The following is a 14,697-nucleotide window of genomic DNA, read 5'->3' as shown; positions in this document are numbered from 1 at the left end:
CTGCTCCAATAAAATCAGTCCAGCCCAAACTTTCAGTCCAGGTCCTCCCTGAACCGAAACATATGCACATTCAAGGTACTACACAACTTTGGCTCCACCTACCTGAACAGTTGTATCTCTTTCCAACAACCACCCAGACACCGCCGCTTCACAGGACTCCTAGCACACATCCCATGCATACACAGAACTAGATCAGGAAGACGGGTGTTCTCTTACATAACTCCTAAATCATGGAACAGCCTACCACTCCATATCTGAGCCTCCTCCTCTCTTCTTGATTTCCCAAAGAAGCTGAAGACCCAGCAATTCAATTAACTACCCTATCATAACCAGGGCTAGACACACACCAACTCAGCAGCAGGATACCCTCACAGGTAAAAGTGTTCTTTACAAATACACAGAACATAAAATAGCAAGCTAGCAAAGACTAGTTTCACCCTGATTGGTGCTCATCAGTTAGGTATAGCTTAGTTCTAGTAGCACAGTGAGAACGGGACCCACGTCTAAGCTAATCCTTTCCACTTAGGACGTTACGTCAAACACACATGGGATGTGATGGGTGGAATGCTTGCAATTTGTCTAACCACTGGCAATCGCTACAACCCATCTCTCTTTTCTGCCTTGCTAACTCGGCTCCTATACATGTCTAGCTAGTTGTTGCCAACTACTAGTGTTTAGTTTAACGTCTATCAAATTTCATGATTATGGTTTTGTTTATCAGTTTTCTTACCACGGATAAATTAATGTTCATAGCATAGTTTGCTGTGCATACACATGCTCTGCATACTCCTGCTACCTAGTATGGCCATTGACGTTTTCAAGTTGTTTTTCTTCTGAGAAGTTTTGAGGCAGAAGATACCTTGCTTAGTCCACAATGCAGGACAAAGACCTGTTTTTTTCTGCCATCGGGTTGGGATGTTTCAGTCCCAGCTCAGTGACTCACAACCTCTTTTCTGTGACCTTCAGTGACAGTCATTGCGAATTCTACCCCAGTGATAGAAGAACTTTATATACAATCAGCGACCGTGTAGGTGTTGAATTCAAGAAGCATTGATGTAGATTTCTAGAGGAAACTCAGGTTGCATTGAGTTTCACTGTTGGAGGAGCGTGTTGTGGAGAGAATACCCTTCCAATTCTGTTCTAAATGTTCCTCAAATTTCTCTGGTCTGACCAGCATAGGGTCTGTAGCCTCTGCCTGTCTTCGGAGCATGGGAAGTCAACCCACTCAGCGTGTAAGGCATTCAAGTTCAACAAGACCATCTTTTACTGGTGCGGACAACACCAAAAGATGCAACATCAAGACTCACCCGAGACATCAACCCTGTTCAGATCTGAGGACATCATAAGTGCCTAGCAAGAAACAGCCTAAACGTTCAGGTATTCAGCCAGTGCAGGGAGAGCAAAGCCCAGAGTCTTTGTCCTCCAATGGTTCAGAAACAGAGGAACTTCCATTGTGCCAGTGCCAACGCCCCAGGACAAAAAAAAAGCCTCCATTCCACCACGTTCACTCGAAGGTCAACCCCCAACTCCAGGGATTGACCTACTAAATTTCCTCACGTTAAGATCAAGCAATGCTCATGAGGGAGTCGGGCATAGAGTCCTGCAGTGATCCACAAGATGTGCTGACCTTCAGATCTGGCTCCAGGCTCTGAGATCTCTTGATTCTGAGTGATCCCACGCCCCTTATCTCCAGGAAATCTTCAGGAAAGGACACTGACCCTTGACATCCATCAACACCTTCTCGACCCAAGCCTCTGAGAAGCCACCCTCTGAGCAAAATTGCCTTAAAAGCTGGCTCTGAGACACACATCGATACCAGCACCGAAACAGGCCTCAACGCCAGACTCTAGTGAATTCCCACTCACCTTCAAGCTTCATGAGGTGCCCGACTGGAGGTCCGTGCGGCTCCCCATACCGACATCAGACAGTGAAAGTTTTAATTCACCCCTCAAAATGGAAAACCTTAGCTTGACCAACTCCGCAGGATGTGCCCCATGCACCTCACATACCTAAGAAGAGCAATCTCACCTTTGGGGAGCAAATATTATGGAGCTACAGTCTTTTTCAATTTTTAAGAAGATTACCTACCAGTGCACCACCAGAGCTCACTTTCCTAAGGCCTCCTGCACCACCACTAGCACCTCCTTGGGCACATACACCACCTCTTTCCCTGGCAGCACAGTCCTCAATCCACTCAAACCACACTGATACCTACCAAGGGAGCCTTTATGATACTCATGATCCATGCCACTACCTTTTCCCAGGTGTAATAGTTAGGCTAGGAACACACGAAAGTCGGGGGTGCCCACTGCAAATATTGGGGAAAACCACAAAGTCTGGCGGGTATTTGCTAACATTTGGATTACATTTTCCACCTAAATGTATTTGTAAGGTTACATCTTCAAAAGGTAGGCATATATGGAACAGTTGGGTAGGAAAAAAGCATGTAACACCCCATTTATTTGGGTGTGTTTGTAAGGGTCTTGTTCATATGGACAAATATTTCCCATGTCCCTAGGAAGGATTGCCATGTTGACCTTCAAGATGGTTCCGACCTGGAGACCCATCTTTTTATGGCTTCCCAACAGATGACACCAATGCCTACCATGCAGTTGTACAGAAGGTAATGCAGTACCACAATGTTATGCCCATGTGGTTGAGAAGGAGGAAAATCTTATGAATCAAAACCCTTCTCTAAATGTAATGTCTGTCTAGTACTTGCCCATGCAATAAAGCATGGTGACATACAGTACAGATAACTTCAGGGACCACCCCTCCATCCACCGCTTTGCCACGCCCCCCCCCCCCCCCCCACCCACCCTCCCAGTCAAGGTTAGGTTATCACCCATATTTCTGGGAAAAAATCAAGGTGGTGTGAGACAACCACAGTTTACATTAGGTGCCGAGTCCCAGCTGAGTTTTTTGTTGTGCACACAAGTACAAAGAAAACCTCTGCTCAGGCAAGAGAGGATGCTCCTCCTCCAGATGAGGAGAGCATGAAACTTGATGCAGATGTCGAGGCAGCCACTCAGTGAAGATTTGCCAATTAAGTTGGACTGCTCTCCAGATATGATTGCCATCATTGTGAGGAGATGGAGGAGTTGGTGAGGGACCTCCCTAAAGCCTACCACATGTGTGGGCAAGAACTGGTCACAGAGGGGAAAGTCATCTTAAATGTGAATTTCTGGTGTGCTCTGGACTCTGTTGATACTACTTCCTGGTAAATTAATACCAGCATCTTGCTGAGACACCATGCTTGGCTAAGAGTTTCAGTTTTTAGACTAGAAGTCCAAGAGCACCTCATCAGTGTCCCATTTGATGGAAAGCATCTATTCGGTCCTGAGTTCGGTTCCATGCTACAAAACACTTAGCACAGCATGGACTGCCAAAGCCATGGGAGCCCTACACATTCAAATACTCAGGTGTGCCTTCTGCAAACCGGTCAGAGAAGGTCCTAAGTCTTACTCAGAGGCAGGGATATCTCCAATAGCAGTCCTTTCAAGAGACTCTGGGGACCCAAGTCCGTCAGCAGAGAGAGCAACTCTGGCAACAGCAGAGGCAAGGGTAGACATGGCTCAACAAGGGTGCCTCTATCTCCAGGCATTGACTCGCCTATCCCCAGTCACACAACACCTATCATGGTAAGATTGAGGGTATTCCTTCCAACTATGGGAAGCAATAACATCTGACAAATGGGTGCTGCCAGTGGCACAGCAGGCAGAGTGCTGTCTACCACCAATGATTCCATCTTGTCATCATGTAATAAACCAACACCATCTACAACTGTTACAGGAAGAAGCCCAGCGCTCCTCGCCAAAGGTGCCATCAAGGTTGTACCCCCACTCCAGGATGGCTGAGTGTCTGCATCCTGTATTTCCAGCTTGTTCGTGTTTCTTGCCCTGAACTGTGCCCTCAGGGCAGCAGTGGGTGTGGTGGACAATGGAAGGTGACATTTACAATTCTAACCACAGTCATAGAATATTTGGGGAAATAACATCTTTCCCACAAATATCCCAGGAGGCTTATTTGCTATTCTGATTCCAGTTATGATATATTTTGGGAAAAGTTATACATTCCCAAGCATTTTTTAGAAAAGTTTGAAAAGTAGTAATTTTGAATTGGTAAAGTGCTGCCCTAGGGTTGCAGCTCTGGCAAAACACTTGGAATACCATGTTTTCTGATCCGCCAAGAAACAGAACTCGTCAGCCTATCTTAGACCCCAGCCTCTAACCCACCAAATACATTTGAAGCACTTTCATATGACTACCATGTAGGACATCACTCTGCTACTCGAAAGGAGGCATACTTGCACATCACTGCTACCTGTACTTTGTGGTAAATGGGCAACACTACCAATTCAAAGTCCCAACCTTTTTGATCAAGACAGCTGCAAGGGTATTTTTCAGATGTGTAGCAGTGCACCTGTGCTGAAATGCCATATATGTGATTTCTTACCTAGACGATTGGCTAATGAAGAGCATCAGGTGAGAGTAATGGCTGGCACAAACTCAGAGGACAGTGTCATTGTTACAAAGGCTAGGTTTCACAGTCAATGCCAAAAAGTTGCAACTTGAGCCACAGAAGATCCAGCCCTTTCTAGTGTCTGTGTTGAATATTGTTGCAGGAGTAGTCTACCCAAATCAAGAAAGGGTGCTGCATTCCAAATGCTGGTGTCATAAAAAGAGGTATAATTTCTCTTATGGTAAGGATGATAATTAAACTTTTGGGGATGATTGCTTCATTTATAGTGCTTGTAGGAAGCTGGCTCATCATATAGTGTACTAAAACAAAGTACACTGTGCACAGAATCCAGGGGTCCTCAATTGGTTTACAGAGACTAAATTAGATGATACTAACGCTCTCTTTTGTGGTAGTGTGGGCGAGCAGTTTGGCTTATCAGAGGGTAGTGCTAACTGTTTGTTTTACTCACAGAGGCAATAATTGAGACATATACTCAAAAAATAAATCCAAGACCAATTTAGAAAAATAATTCTTTGTATATATATTTCCGACCAAGCACTACGTTCAAAGGTAAGTACTGTATTTCTTTTGAATTTTCAAAGATAAGCAATTAGTTCAAAGTTGTTCTCAATTATGTACCATACGATCCTATGGGAGGAAACAGCAGGTAGGTAAAGCTCACAGCACAGACAGTTGTAGGGGTCCACCTTCCGGGTTTAGAATAGCTGGAAGCCAAGGGCCAATGTTCTACCAACAGTTCGTCAGGTGTGTCATAAATTCCATCGAGAGCAGGGAGTTTGTAGCTGCACACTACAGGGAAGGGGGGTCCTCTAAAGACAGGCTACACAAAGGGACTTGCTGGCAAGTCTGAGAGCTCCCAAACAGGGGCTAGGGTCGCAAGGGCCTTAGGGACAAGGGAGAACAGCCGGTTCGTTGTTATTCAGCCCGAGAGGGCTGGGTGCAGAGCAGGTAGGTTGGACAAATTCAGGACTGCTGGGCCACTCTCAAAGTGGGTCTCAGGGGTCTTGAGGTCCCTTAGCGGCTGCTGGGCTCCAGTACAGTTGGAGTCCCGACTGGACTCTTCAATGTCGGTCTTGGGTGCATGGTGTGCCTTCCCCCGGGGATTGGTACTGCACGACTCCGGTCGGTCCTTGTGCCTCCACACTCATTGGGGAGACAGATCCAATCTCTCAGAGCACACATAACTCCTCCTGGTCGGTTGCTCCAGTGGTGCCAGGGAGCTGCAAGTCGGTGGACTGGACTCTGCTGTTTCGGTGCCTGCAGTCTGCAGGAGAATAGCTCCTCTACTCCAAGGGAGTTCTTGGGCAGTTTGCTAGGGCTAGTAGTCCTCTGGGGGTCTTAGAGGGCACACAGCAGCAGGATGAGACAGTTCACTTTCATTGTCGAGTCTTAAAGCGGCAGGTAGGATTTCATGCCTGAACTCCACGGCAGGCACTCACTTCATGGGTTCAGCAGCTCTTCTTTGTCCTCTTTGTCTTTAGGTCCATCGAATCTGAAGTTCAAGGTCAAGGGGTACCACCTAACTTCTCAATTTAGGGTCGTTAAGGGGAGTACCGAGTAGTAGCCAATGGGCTACCTACCTTTTAGGGTAACTACACCCTCTATATGAACACTTTCTGTGGGAAATGGGCATAACCATGATCCTAATAGGCTAATTCGCTCCAACACAAGATAGAGGATTCTAAAAAGAGGGGTCCACATCAGCTGCCCCACCTTAGGGGTGGTGCTGCCTAAGTGTGGACACACCTTCCTAATCTAACTAATTTTCCCGCCTGTCCTCCATCCACAAAGTGGGAACAGGGCAGTGGGTTGTCATCTTTTACTAACAAGAGAGGCCTGGGTCGCATTTCAAAGGCGACATGGTGTTTAAAACTTCGCGCCCTGGAAGGTAGTTCCTGCTTGGACGAGGTGTGAACACCAGGCTTTGTTCCTGGCCTTGGAGAGCGAAAACTCCCACCTCAGGAAGCCAGAAAAATATCTAGTGGCGGCAGGTTGGCCAAGGCCAGAGGGGTAACCACACTAGTAGCCAGTAGGTTTTTTGCCCTCTGTGTGCATTTATTAATAAATCCAGCACTGGCATCAGTGTAGGTATATTAAGATGAGGTGTTTAGTACCAAACACCTTGGGGTACATGTAGCTGGGGAACTCATAATGACAAGTGCCCACCCCATGTACTCGTTATGGCTTCCCTGTGCACTGGTAACATCTATATGTGAACTTAGTTATCATCGGGGCATATCCACTCTTGCAGACATGCCCTCACATGGGCATAGTACACCCTGCATTAGGACTGTAAGTCCTGCCGTAGGGGTGAATTACCCATACCACATGTAGTGCTGGTAGGCATGGCACACTTCGATGTGTGTCATGTCGATGCTTCAGTTTTGTCCGCATCCAGGCACGCAGGCTGCGATGGCAGTTTTATTGAGCTTGATGAGGAGTCCCTTAGGGTGGCATAATTTGTGCTGCAGCCCTTAGGGACCCTGTTTAGGTTAAATGCCCTAGGTACCAGGGATACCATTTACTTGGGACCTACAAGGGGTTCCAAAGGGTTTGCCTGTTGTGGAACAATTGTACTGTTTAGGGAAAGAAAACTGGTGCTAGGGACCTGCTTAGCAAGAACCCAGCACACTCTCAGTCAAAATTGCACCAGATACCAGGCAAAACGTGTGTGGAGGGGAGGTAACCATGTCAAGAGGATCTCTTTCCTACAGTGCTGCATGCAAAGCTACAGAGGTCACTAGCAGGGGTCAATGGGAAGATCTAGTGTTGGTGCAGCACAGGACTCACAGCACTTTCCTGTGGTGAAACACATCTCAACCATATGACTGTTACGCCAAAACAACAGAGTTGTCACATTATTTATTTGCACAGCATGGCTGCAATGTAATGCATCCAGAAGGGGTGGCGTGGAGAGGATTGCTTACTCACCTCCGATATCAACTCTAGCCCAACAAATTTGCACCATTCTGAATCGCATTCAGCTCCTAGCAGAATATCTGCCTGTGGTGGACAACAACATTGCGAACCTGTTTAGCAAGGTGCATCAATAAGTCCAGGAATGGGATATTAATCCCCAAGTGCTTCAAAGGTGCTTTTATCCGTTGGGCAATACCACAATTGATCTGTTCACCACCGTGCAAAATGCCAAAACTTCGTCTTTAGGTACACACACCCTGTCAATGGGAAATGCAATATGGATGCATTTGTCAGGGATAGTTGCCTACGCCTTTCGTCCACTGCCTCGAATCTCAAATGTTATGAGGAAAGTGTCTATGACTTTCAATTTGGTGGCATTACCTTGGGTGAGACAGGCTTGATATTAGATGGTTCTGGACATGTTGTAAGATTCTCATGAAATGGTTCCACTGAGACCAGATTTACTGACTCAGCACCAGGGCAGGTCAGAACCCAAACCTCAGGCAGCTCAATCTAGTAATCTGGCTTCTCAGGTCATTTTTTAAAGAGAAAATCTATTATAACTTTCTTATCCCTATGTCAGACACCTGTTCCATTTTAGATAAACCAGTTATTTCTAAATCTAGGACATCTTTGTATGAGTTTGTCTTGCTATCAGAAGACCAGGTAGAAATGTCCTACATCAGACCAAGTCTGGTTCATCACTTGACCCCTGAAACGACATATTCTTCAGTTAGTGTTGAGGCAACTTCACCCTAGCCTCCAAATTAACTCTGCCATGATACCATATAATGGAAAAAGAATATGGTAGTTTCTATCTTTAAGAAATCCACTACAGATCCCTTTATACTTACTAACTATAAATCATTCTCCATATTATTTTATTACTTTTGCCTTCTAAAATTCTTGAGACAGCCATAAATCTCCAACTCTCTGCATATCTTGAACCTAACAATCATCTAGATATATATCTCAATCTGGCTGCAGGCCAACTTTTAGTATTGTACTCATAGCTGTAATTGAGGACATTAGATTCATCTTAGATCCTGGACAATCAGCTGCCCTCATTTCTACATGTAGAAAATCAAAGGGAGAATGGATCACTTGTACCTGTAATACCCGGGTCGTATGGTAATCAACTTAAAAACCCTCATTCACGTACAGGAGTGGTTAAGCGGTATATCTTGGTTCTCTGCTTCTCTTAGCGACGTGAAAGCATCATCATTGGGTCTTTTTTGACAGAATGCTTTCTTCCACCTGGAGGTTGACCAACTGGTAGTATCAGTAGTGATCAGTGATAATGTGAATAGGAGTGACGTGAGTTAAAAATGCTGCCCACTCGTTCCCCAAACACACTTTATTCGGTAGGAGAGGTAGCAAGGTTAAAAAAGATACGGAGGTGCACTTGTAGAAGTGTTACTATTCTACAGCACCTTGTTGTCCAAGTGAAAGGTCGACATGTTTCAACCCTTTTTGTCTGGAAGGGTCGGGGGACTTTCTTCAGGACCTATAGAGAGTGTCAAGATGCTAATTGTAAGCACCCTGGTAAGGTAAGTAGTTAACTCACCCTTCTTCTTACTGACAGGTCAATAGTACCTGTATCGTTCCCAAATTGGGCTTCCTCGAGGGGACCGGCGGGCTGCGTAACCTTAGGTTTCAGGTTCTCCGACTTGTGCACGCTCCAATGACAGTGCCCCGCTCATTTCTACATGATATTCTGTGGCGTTCGAAACTTACTCTGATAGTGCTTCTATTTTGTTTAAGAATCTTTGCTGTTGGTAAACGGACGCTGAAATGGTTTCAGTCTTTCCTAAGTGACAGTAGACGGTCTGTCACTTGTTCCAACCCTTTCAATCTGAAGATTTTACTATAGTGTGGAGTGCCTCAGGGTTCTTCCACAAGCCCGTGGTTTGTTCTGCAGTTAGTTAGTTCTGCCACTGCTGCAAACTCTTCTCCCTCCCCATTGACATCTTTACACACAGGCAAGCAATGGGCTACGTGGAGGAAGTACACCACCAACCTTGACTACTGCGGGTCGATCTCTGAATGACATGATAGACTGCGCTTTAGGGAGATATAGGAGAAAGTGATATCGCTGTTGCCGGTAGTTGGCAAGCGGTTGGACAAGTGCAACAATACTGAATTTGTAAAAGTTGGTTTCAGAAGTGCACCGGTTACACAACAGCATACTAGTAACATGCACACACCTTTTATCAATTGTTTCCAAGAGAAAAACGAACACCCACGCCTGTCAGTTATTTCTGTATGTCAGTGAGATGTTTATGATTAGAAAAAAGCAAAAAAAAATCTGAAACAGTTTTTATTTTTGCGTCAAAGTTTTCAATGATTAAAGATAGTTCTTTCATGTATTCTTCATATTTATATACTTTTGTGAGGGCTGATGGACATCTGCATACAGTGGATTCTCTTTCTGAAGAAGACTTTCAGCATAGCTTAAAAATAACTTTTAATGAAAATGGCTAACAAACTCCAGCTGCATTCACAGTAGTTCATTCTTTTATCTGAGACTCCACGAAGAAAAGAAATGTAATACTGGAAGAGAGAGGGCCTGATAAAATATTAAATGCAAGCTCGACCTTGCACAACTTTCTACTATTTCAGATAGGAAAACCAAGAATTACAGTCTGTCTATTCTGCAAACCCTTCGTCATTTTGTAGATTTGGCTTTTGACGAAATTCAACTTGTAGGTGTGGCTTAGAGACCGCTTTTTCCCCACCATTCATGCTGGCATGAAGTGGACTAAAATAAAGTAGTTCACTTCATACCAAGGCTGTATGCCAGTATGCCAATGGCTACTTTCACTTCTAGTTTAATTTCATGTTTTTTATTTCTTTTTGTGACTGTCCATTTTTAACTTGTTTGGAAGAATTAGCTTTCAAACTTAAGAATACACTATTTGTACTTTGTATTACTATTGCACTTTTAATGTCTGCTGCATATCTTTGTAAATATAAAAAGAAAGAAAAAAATCACAGGCTGGCCCAAGCCAGACCTATTAGTCTGCCAATGCTAGTTTCACTTGGGTATTCTTTGTTTTTCTGCAGTGGTGGGTGAAGTGAAGCCCTTTATTTGATGGTGGTGTTGATGTCCACATTTCATTACCTCCATTTTCCTCACAATACCAATAGTTTCATGGATACTATTTGCTTGGAAAGCTGTCTGAAGAGTCTTAACCTTATTTTTGTTTGTGTTACTGTAGAATTTGCTGTTATTGTTGATGTCCGTGGGGCCACCTGCTCCAACCTGTATCCTGTGTTGTTCGTGGACGATGAACCCCTCAGCAAGTACGAATTTGTGGTCAATAGTGGAAGCCCTGTTGCAACTGACCGAGGTGAGAAACCATGAGAAACGAGATGCTTTGAAAATGGAAAAAGATGGGTTTCTATTATGATTTTTATTGCACGCTATTGTGAACTGATATTTTCAGTCTGGACAGTTGTAATTACTATTTTTCTTCAGCATGGATTGCTACTTGTTTGTGCACATACAGTTGGAAAGTCATATTTTTAAACTTAAATGTCGTAATGCAGGAGAGTTAACAGTCATCAGCTTAGATGTATACAACATCATAAATATTCCAAGGAGTGTAAGTCTTTGACCTTTCGGAAATGGTCATACTTGCACATAAAGTAAAAATACCCCTATTCCAGTGGAGATATTGGATTTCTTTACGGAGAAGGAATCATAAGTTGAGTGTATGGACTTGCGAATTGTGCTGTACTGGGTACGCCATCTCCGATAGAGTTGGGTATCCTACCCACAAACTGGTCTCCACCCATTTGAAAGTCACCCTTAGTGGTCATATGCAACTGACTGTAAACATTCTAGGAAAGGTGAAAGTACTGAATCGCACATACCTCCTGCTCTCAGTACCTGATCCATCCAGATCCAATTGGCATGGTCAAGAAAAGGAAAATAAACTCCAGGGAAGCCTTATGCCCCTTGGGTAACTAAACCCACTCCTGTTCTGTAAAAGCGAATCGACTCTTGTGTTGTGAATCCCTCCCCCTTTCAAGCTGCCATGGCACAGTGGGATTGAAGCACTCTCTGTGTACAATACAGCCGATTTGTTGTACTGAGAGGTAAGGCAAACCTCCATGCCTGGGTACAAGTCACAGGACCAAGTCTCTGTTTTCTCCTGGGACTGGGGAAGTGTTGCACTGGAGGAGGGGGTGTAGCTGCTGTGAGTGTTCTGTGCTGCAGTGCTAACCTGCCAAACCCCTTCTTTCTCTTACCTCCTCCTATCGGAATTGAGACTTACTCTTCTTCGGTGCTGAGACTTGTTGAGAAGGCAAAGGCTGCTAAGTTAGCTTGTGATGTAGCTTATCCCACAAACTCCAAAGTATGTCTGCTTCTTCCGGTTTTGCGGCACTCTTTCTCTCACAAATCAAACAAAACCCAGAAAGATGTACAGACACAGGGAATCGGTTGTCTCAGCCGATTCTACTGTGCAGGTGTGCCTCCAGCACAGTTCTTGTTTGGAGTTTGCTTGAGCAGTGGAAACACATCGGGCCTAGGAGTACACTGCACCACCTGCTTCACTCCTGAATCCTTTCTTTTAGTGCAGGTCCTCGTGCTGCAGACCCGGTTCCATGCACATCAGGGTCATTCTAGATTCACTCCTGTATCCTCCCTGCTGAACTGCCAAAGATGGAAACGCCTCAGTCAACCTATCCAAGAGCTTCATTTAAGGTTCTTGAGAATAGACACAGATACAAACGCTGTTACAGTTGGCCAGGAGTAAATGTATCCAACCAAACAGTACAACTCAGTGCCTACACCGCGGAATGCATGGTATTGATGTTCTCCCTGTAGCCTACCCACCATCATCAACTTTGATCATCAAGGTCCAAGTCCTCAAAGAGACCAAGGATGTCTGGAATAAACCCCACGCCGACCCAAATATCACAAAGACTTTTGACAATAAATATTAGACTCCCTGGCTGTTTGTCTCTGGCAACCCACAGCCTTGCCATTTGTAGTTATTGATGCTTCCCTGAAGACTGCCTCTCTACCACAAGGACACTGGAGGAAAAATGTTTGGAGTACTAGGGCAAAAAGATGAATTAGTCCAGTTAACCATTCAGAAAAGCTAATTCATATCTGTTCATTGCGAGGTAAGTGCTACAGCAGTGGTTTAAATTTTACCTTAATGCCTCCTTGCGCCTCGACTATGCCCAAGAGATAAATAGCTTAATTCTTATCAAATACACAAAAAGTGATGGAAGGAATGCTTTCAGTTTGTCTTACCACTGGCATTCCAACCCATCGTTCTTTTGCCCATCATGCCACCTCAGTTTGGATCAAGCCATATGCAAATCAGTCTTGAACCTGCTCCAATAGGAACAATCCAGCCAGAACTGACCATTACTTTTTGTGTGTTTAATGTAACGCTCTAAGTGGCAAGAGTATGCCAAGGCATGGGTCCCATGCTCACCATGCCCCATGAACCAAGCTACACCGCCTGACGAGCTCCAATCAGATGAAGCTGGTCTTGGTTGCTTGTGTTTCAGGTCAGGGAGAACCTAACCAGGTAGTTCAGGCTGGACTGTTCGTATTAGAGCTGGGTCAAGACTGATTTGCTTGGGCAAAGGAACAATGGGTTAGAATGCTACCCCGAGTGATTGCCAGTGGTTAGACAAATTGCAAGCATTCCTCCCGTCACCTTTTGTGTGTTTAGTTAATTCTTAACCTGAGCAAGGAAGTGGCTAAGTACAAACTTACTGGTGTCCAGAGTCCTCTTTGACACCTCCACCTGGCCCTTGACCACTGATCTATTCATCTGCATGTATGCATACCAAAACTAGAAAGTGATCAACTTCTCATTTGAATGGGAAGACCTGGTTCAGTTTTTCCTCCAATGAGGTTATCCACTAGTACAAAACAAGCCCAGTCACATCAAAATACTGGGTTCCACTGTCACCACTGGACTTGAGTCACCACAAATGCTAGAGTCCTCTTGATAGGATGGACATAGCTTTGTTTACATTTCCCAGTAATCCATCCAGGCATCAGTACAGCAGGAAAAAGGTGGTAAAGCTGTGTATTGCCCTGGAGCTGTATAAACATAGACACCAGCTCCTGCAGAAGGTAAAGATGCTGATTCTGGTTCCACTCTTGGGATTTGTCCAGGACATTGACTTGCAGTTTTAGTAGACCTCTAGAACTCTTACTTCCATGTTTACACCCTGCAGTAACAGAAAGCTACCTTCACTTAGCAATACAAAACCAACATTAACAGGGCAAGACACTGCCATTCAGTGAACTCAGAATGGTTTCCCAGGTCTTCACAGAGATCCTGGCTATGGTGGCAGGCTTGCTGTGACACCATCACAGCAGCTGCTTGGAAGGCTGCCATAAGAGTACAATAAACATGTAAGTGCCCACGGTTTGACTGTTGGGCCTTGTCAAAGAATATTTGTCTATTTACTTTCTCTGTGAATAATGTCGTCTTTTCCCAGACTTGTAGCTGCATTTGGTAGTCAGATGAGCACTTTCAAGTAATTTAGTGAACATTAGGGCTTGGCGAAACACACCAGCGGCACCCTTCTCTAAATCCAAGAAGTCATCAAATGATCACTGATGAGCCACATAAACTGTGCTCCTGATTATGTACTTGCAGTCTCTTGCAATCTCAACCTGGTTCTCTCCAGCATGATATACACCTTTTAAACCAATGACCTCTTGGAATAAGAAACACATCTCTCAGAAGATATCCTTCCTAGTCACCATTATGTTTGACAACACGTTAGTGATCTTCAGAATCTATTTGCTTCTGAAATGTGCACTGTATTGAAATGGGACAAAGTGGTTCTGATGATTTATCCCATATTTGTTCTCAAGACACAACGTCAGAATTGCACCTGAATGGAACTAGCTAAGGTTGAAATTGTCAGGTAGATCACGTCCTGCATTTTGTACTACTACACTTTGCATGTGACAGATCCCTCATCCAGTGTCCAAGTACACACTAAAACAGTTGAGGAAACCTCAGTGGTGTTCATCAGGTGTGTACCTGTCTAAAACTATTCTTGCATCTCTATTTTCTGTGCTGCGTAGCTCACTCACACGTTAAGCGAGGAATAGAGCCAGAAATTAGGAGTAGCATAAAGTTACCCAATATTTGTGATTCTGAGGCCCTTTCCGTGATCAACACCCTCCCACCAAACCCTCAGTGATCAACCATAAACATATTGGCTGCTATCTCTTTTAAAAATGAGTTGCCAAGAGCTTTTAGGCTAGTTGCTTAGTTGAACTTATTTTTATTTATTTTT

General features: G+C 44.5%; 1 protein-coding gene across 2 annotated transcripts in view; it reads left to right on the top strand.

The window, feature by feature from the left end:
• Positions 1 to 14,697, top strand: part of FLCN (folliculin) — a 195,032-nt gene that overhangs the window by 111,617 nt on the left and 68,718 nt on the right. For both annotated transcript variants that reach the window (XM_085628926.1, XM_085628927.1), the window contains exon 10: positions 10,623 to 10,754. In XM_085628926.1, the coding sequence (XP_085485052.1) occupies positions 10,623 to 10,754 (132 nt within the window). The remainder of the gene's footprint in view (positions 1 to 10,622; positions 10,755 to 14,697) is intronic.

This window comes from Triturus cristatus, chromosome 10, assembly GCF_964204655.1.
Source record: "Triturus cristatus chromosome 10, aTriCri1.1, whole genome shotgun sequence".
In the NCBI taxonomy this organism is placed as follows: Eukaryota; Metazoa; Chordata; class Amphibia; order Caudata; family Salamandridae; genus Triturus; species Triturus cristatus.
The sequence above is the reverse complement of the archived record's forward strand: the minus strand, read 5'-3'. Positions and strand labels throughout refer to the sequence as shown.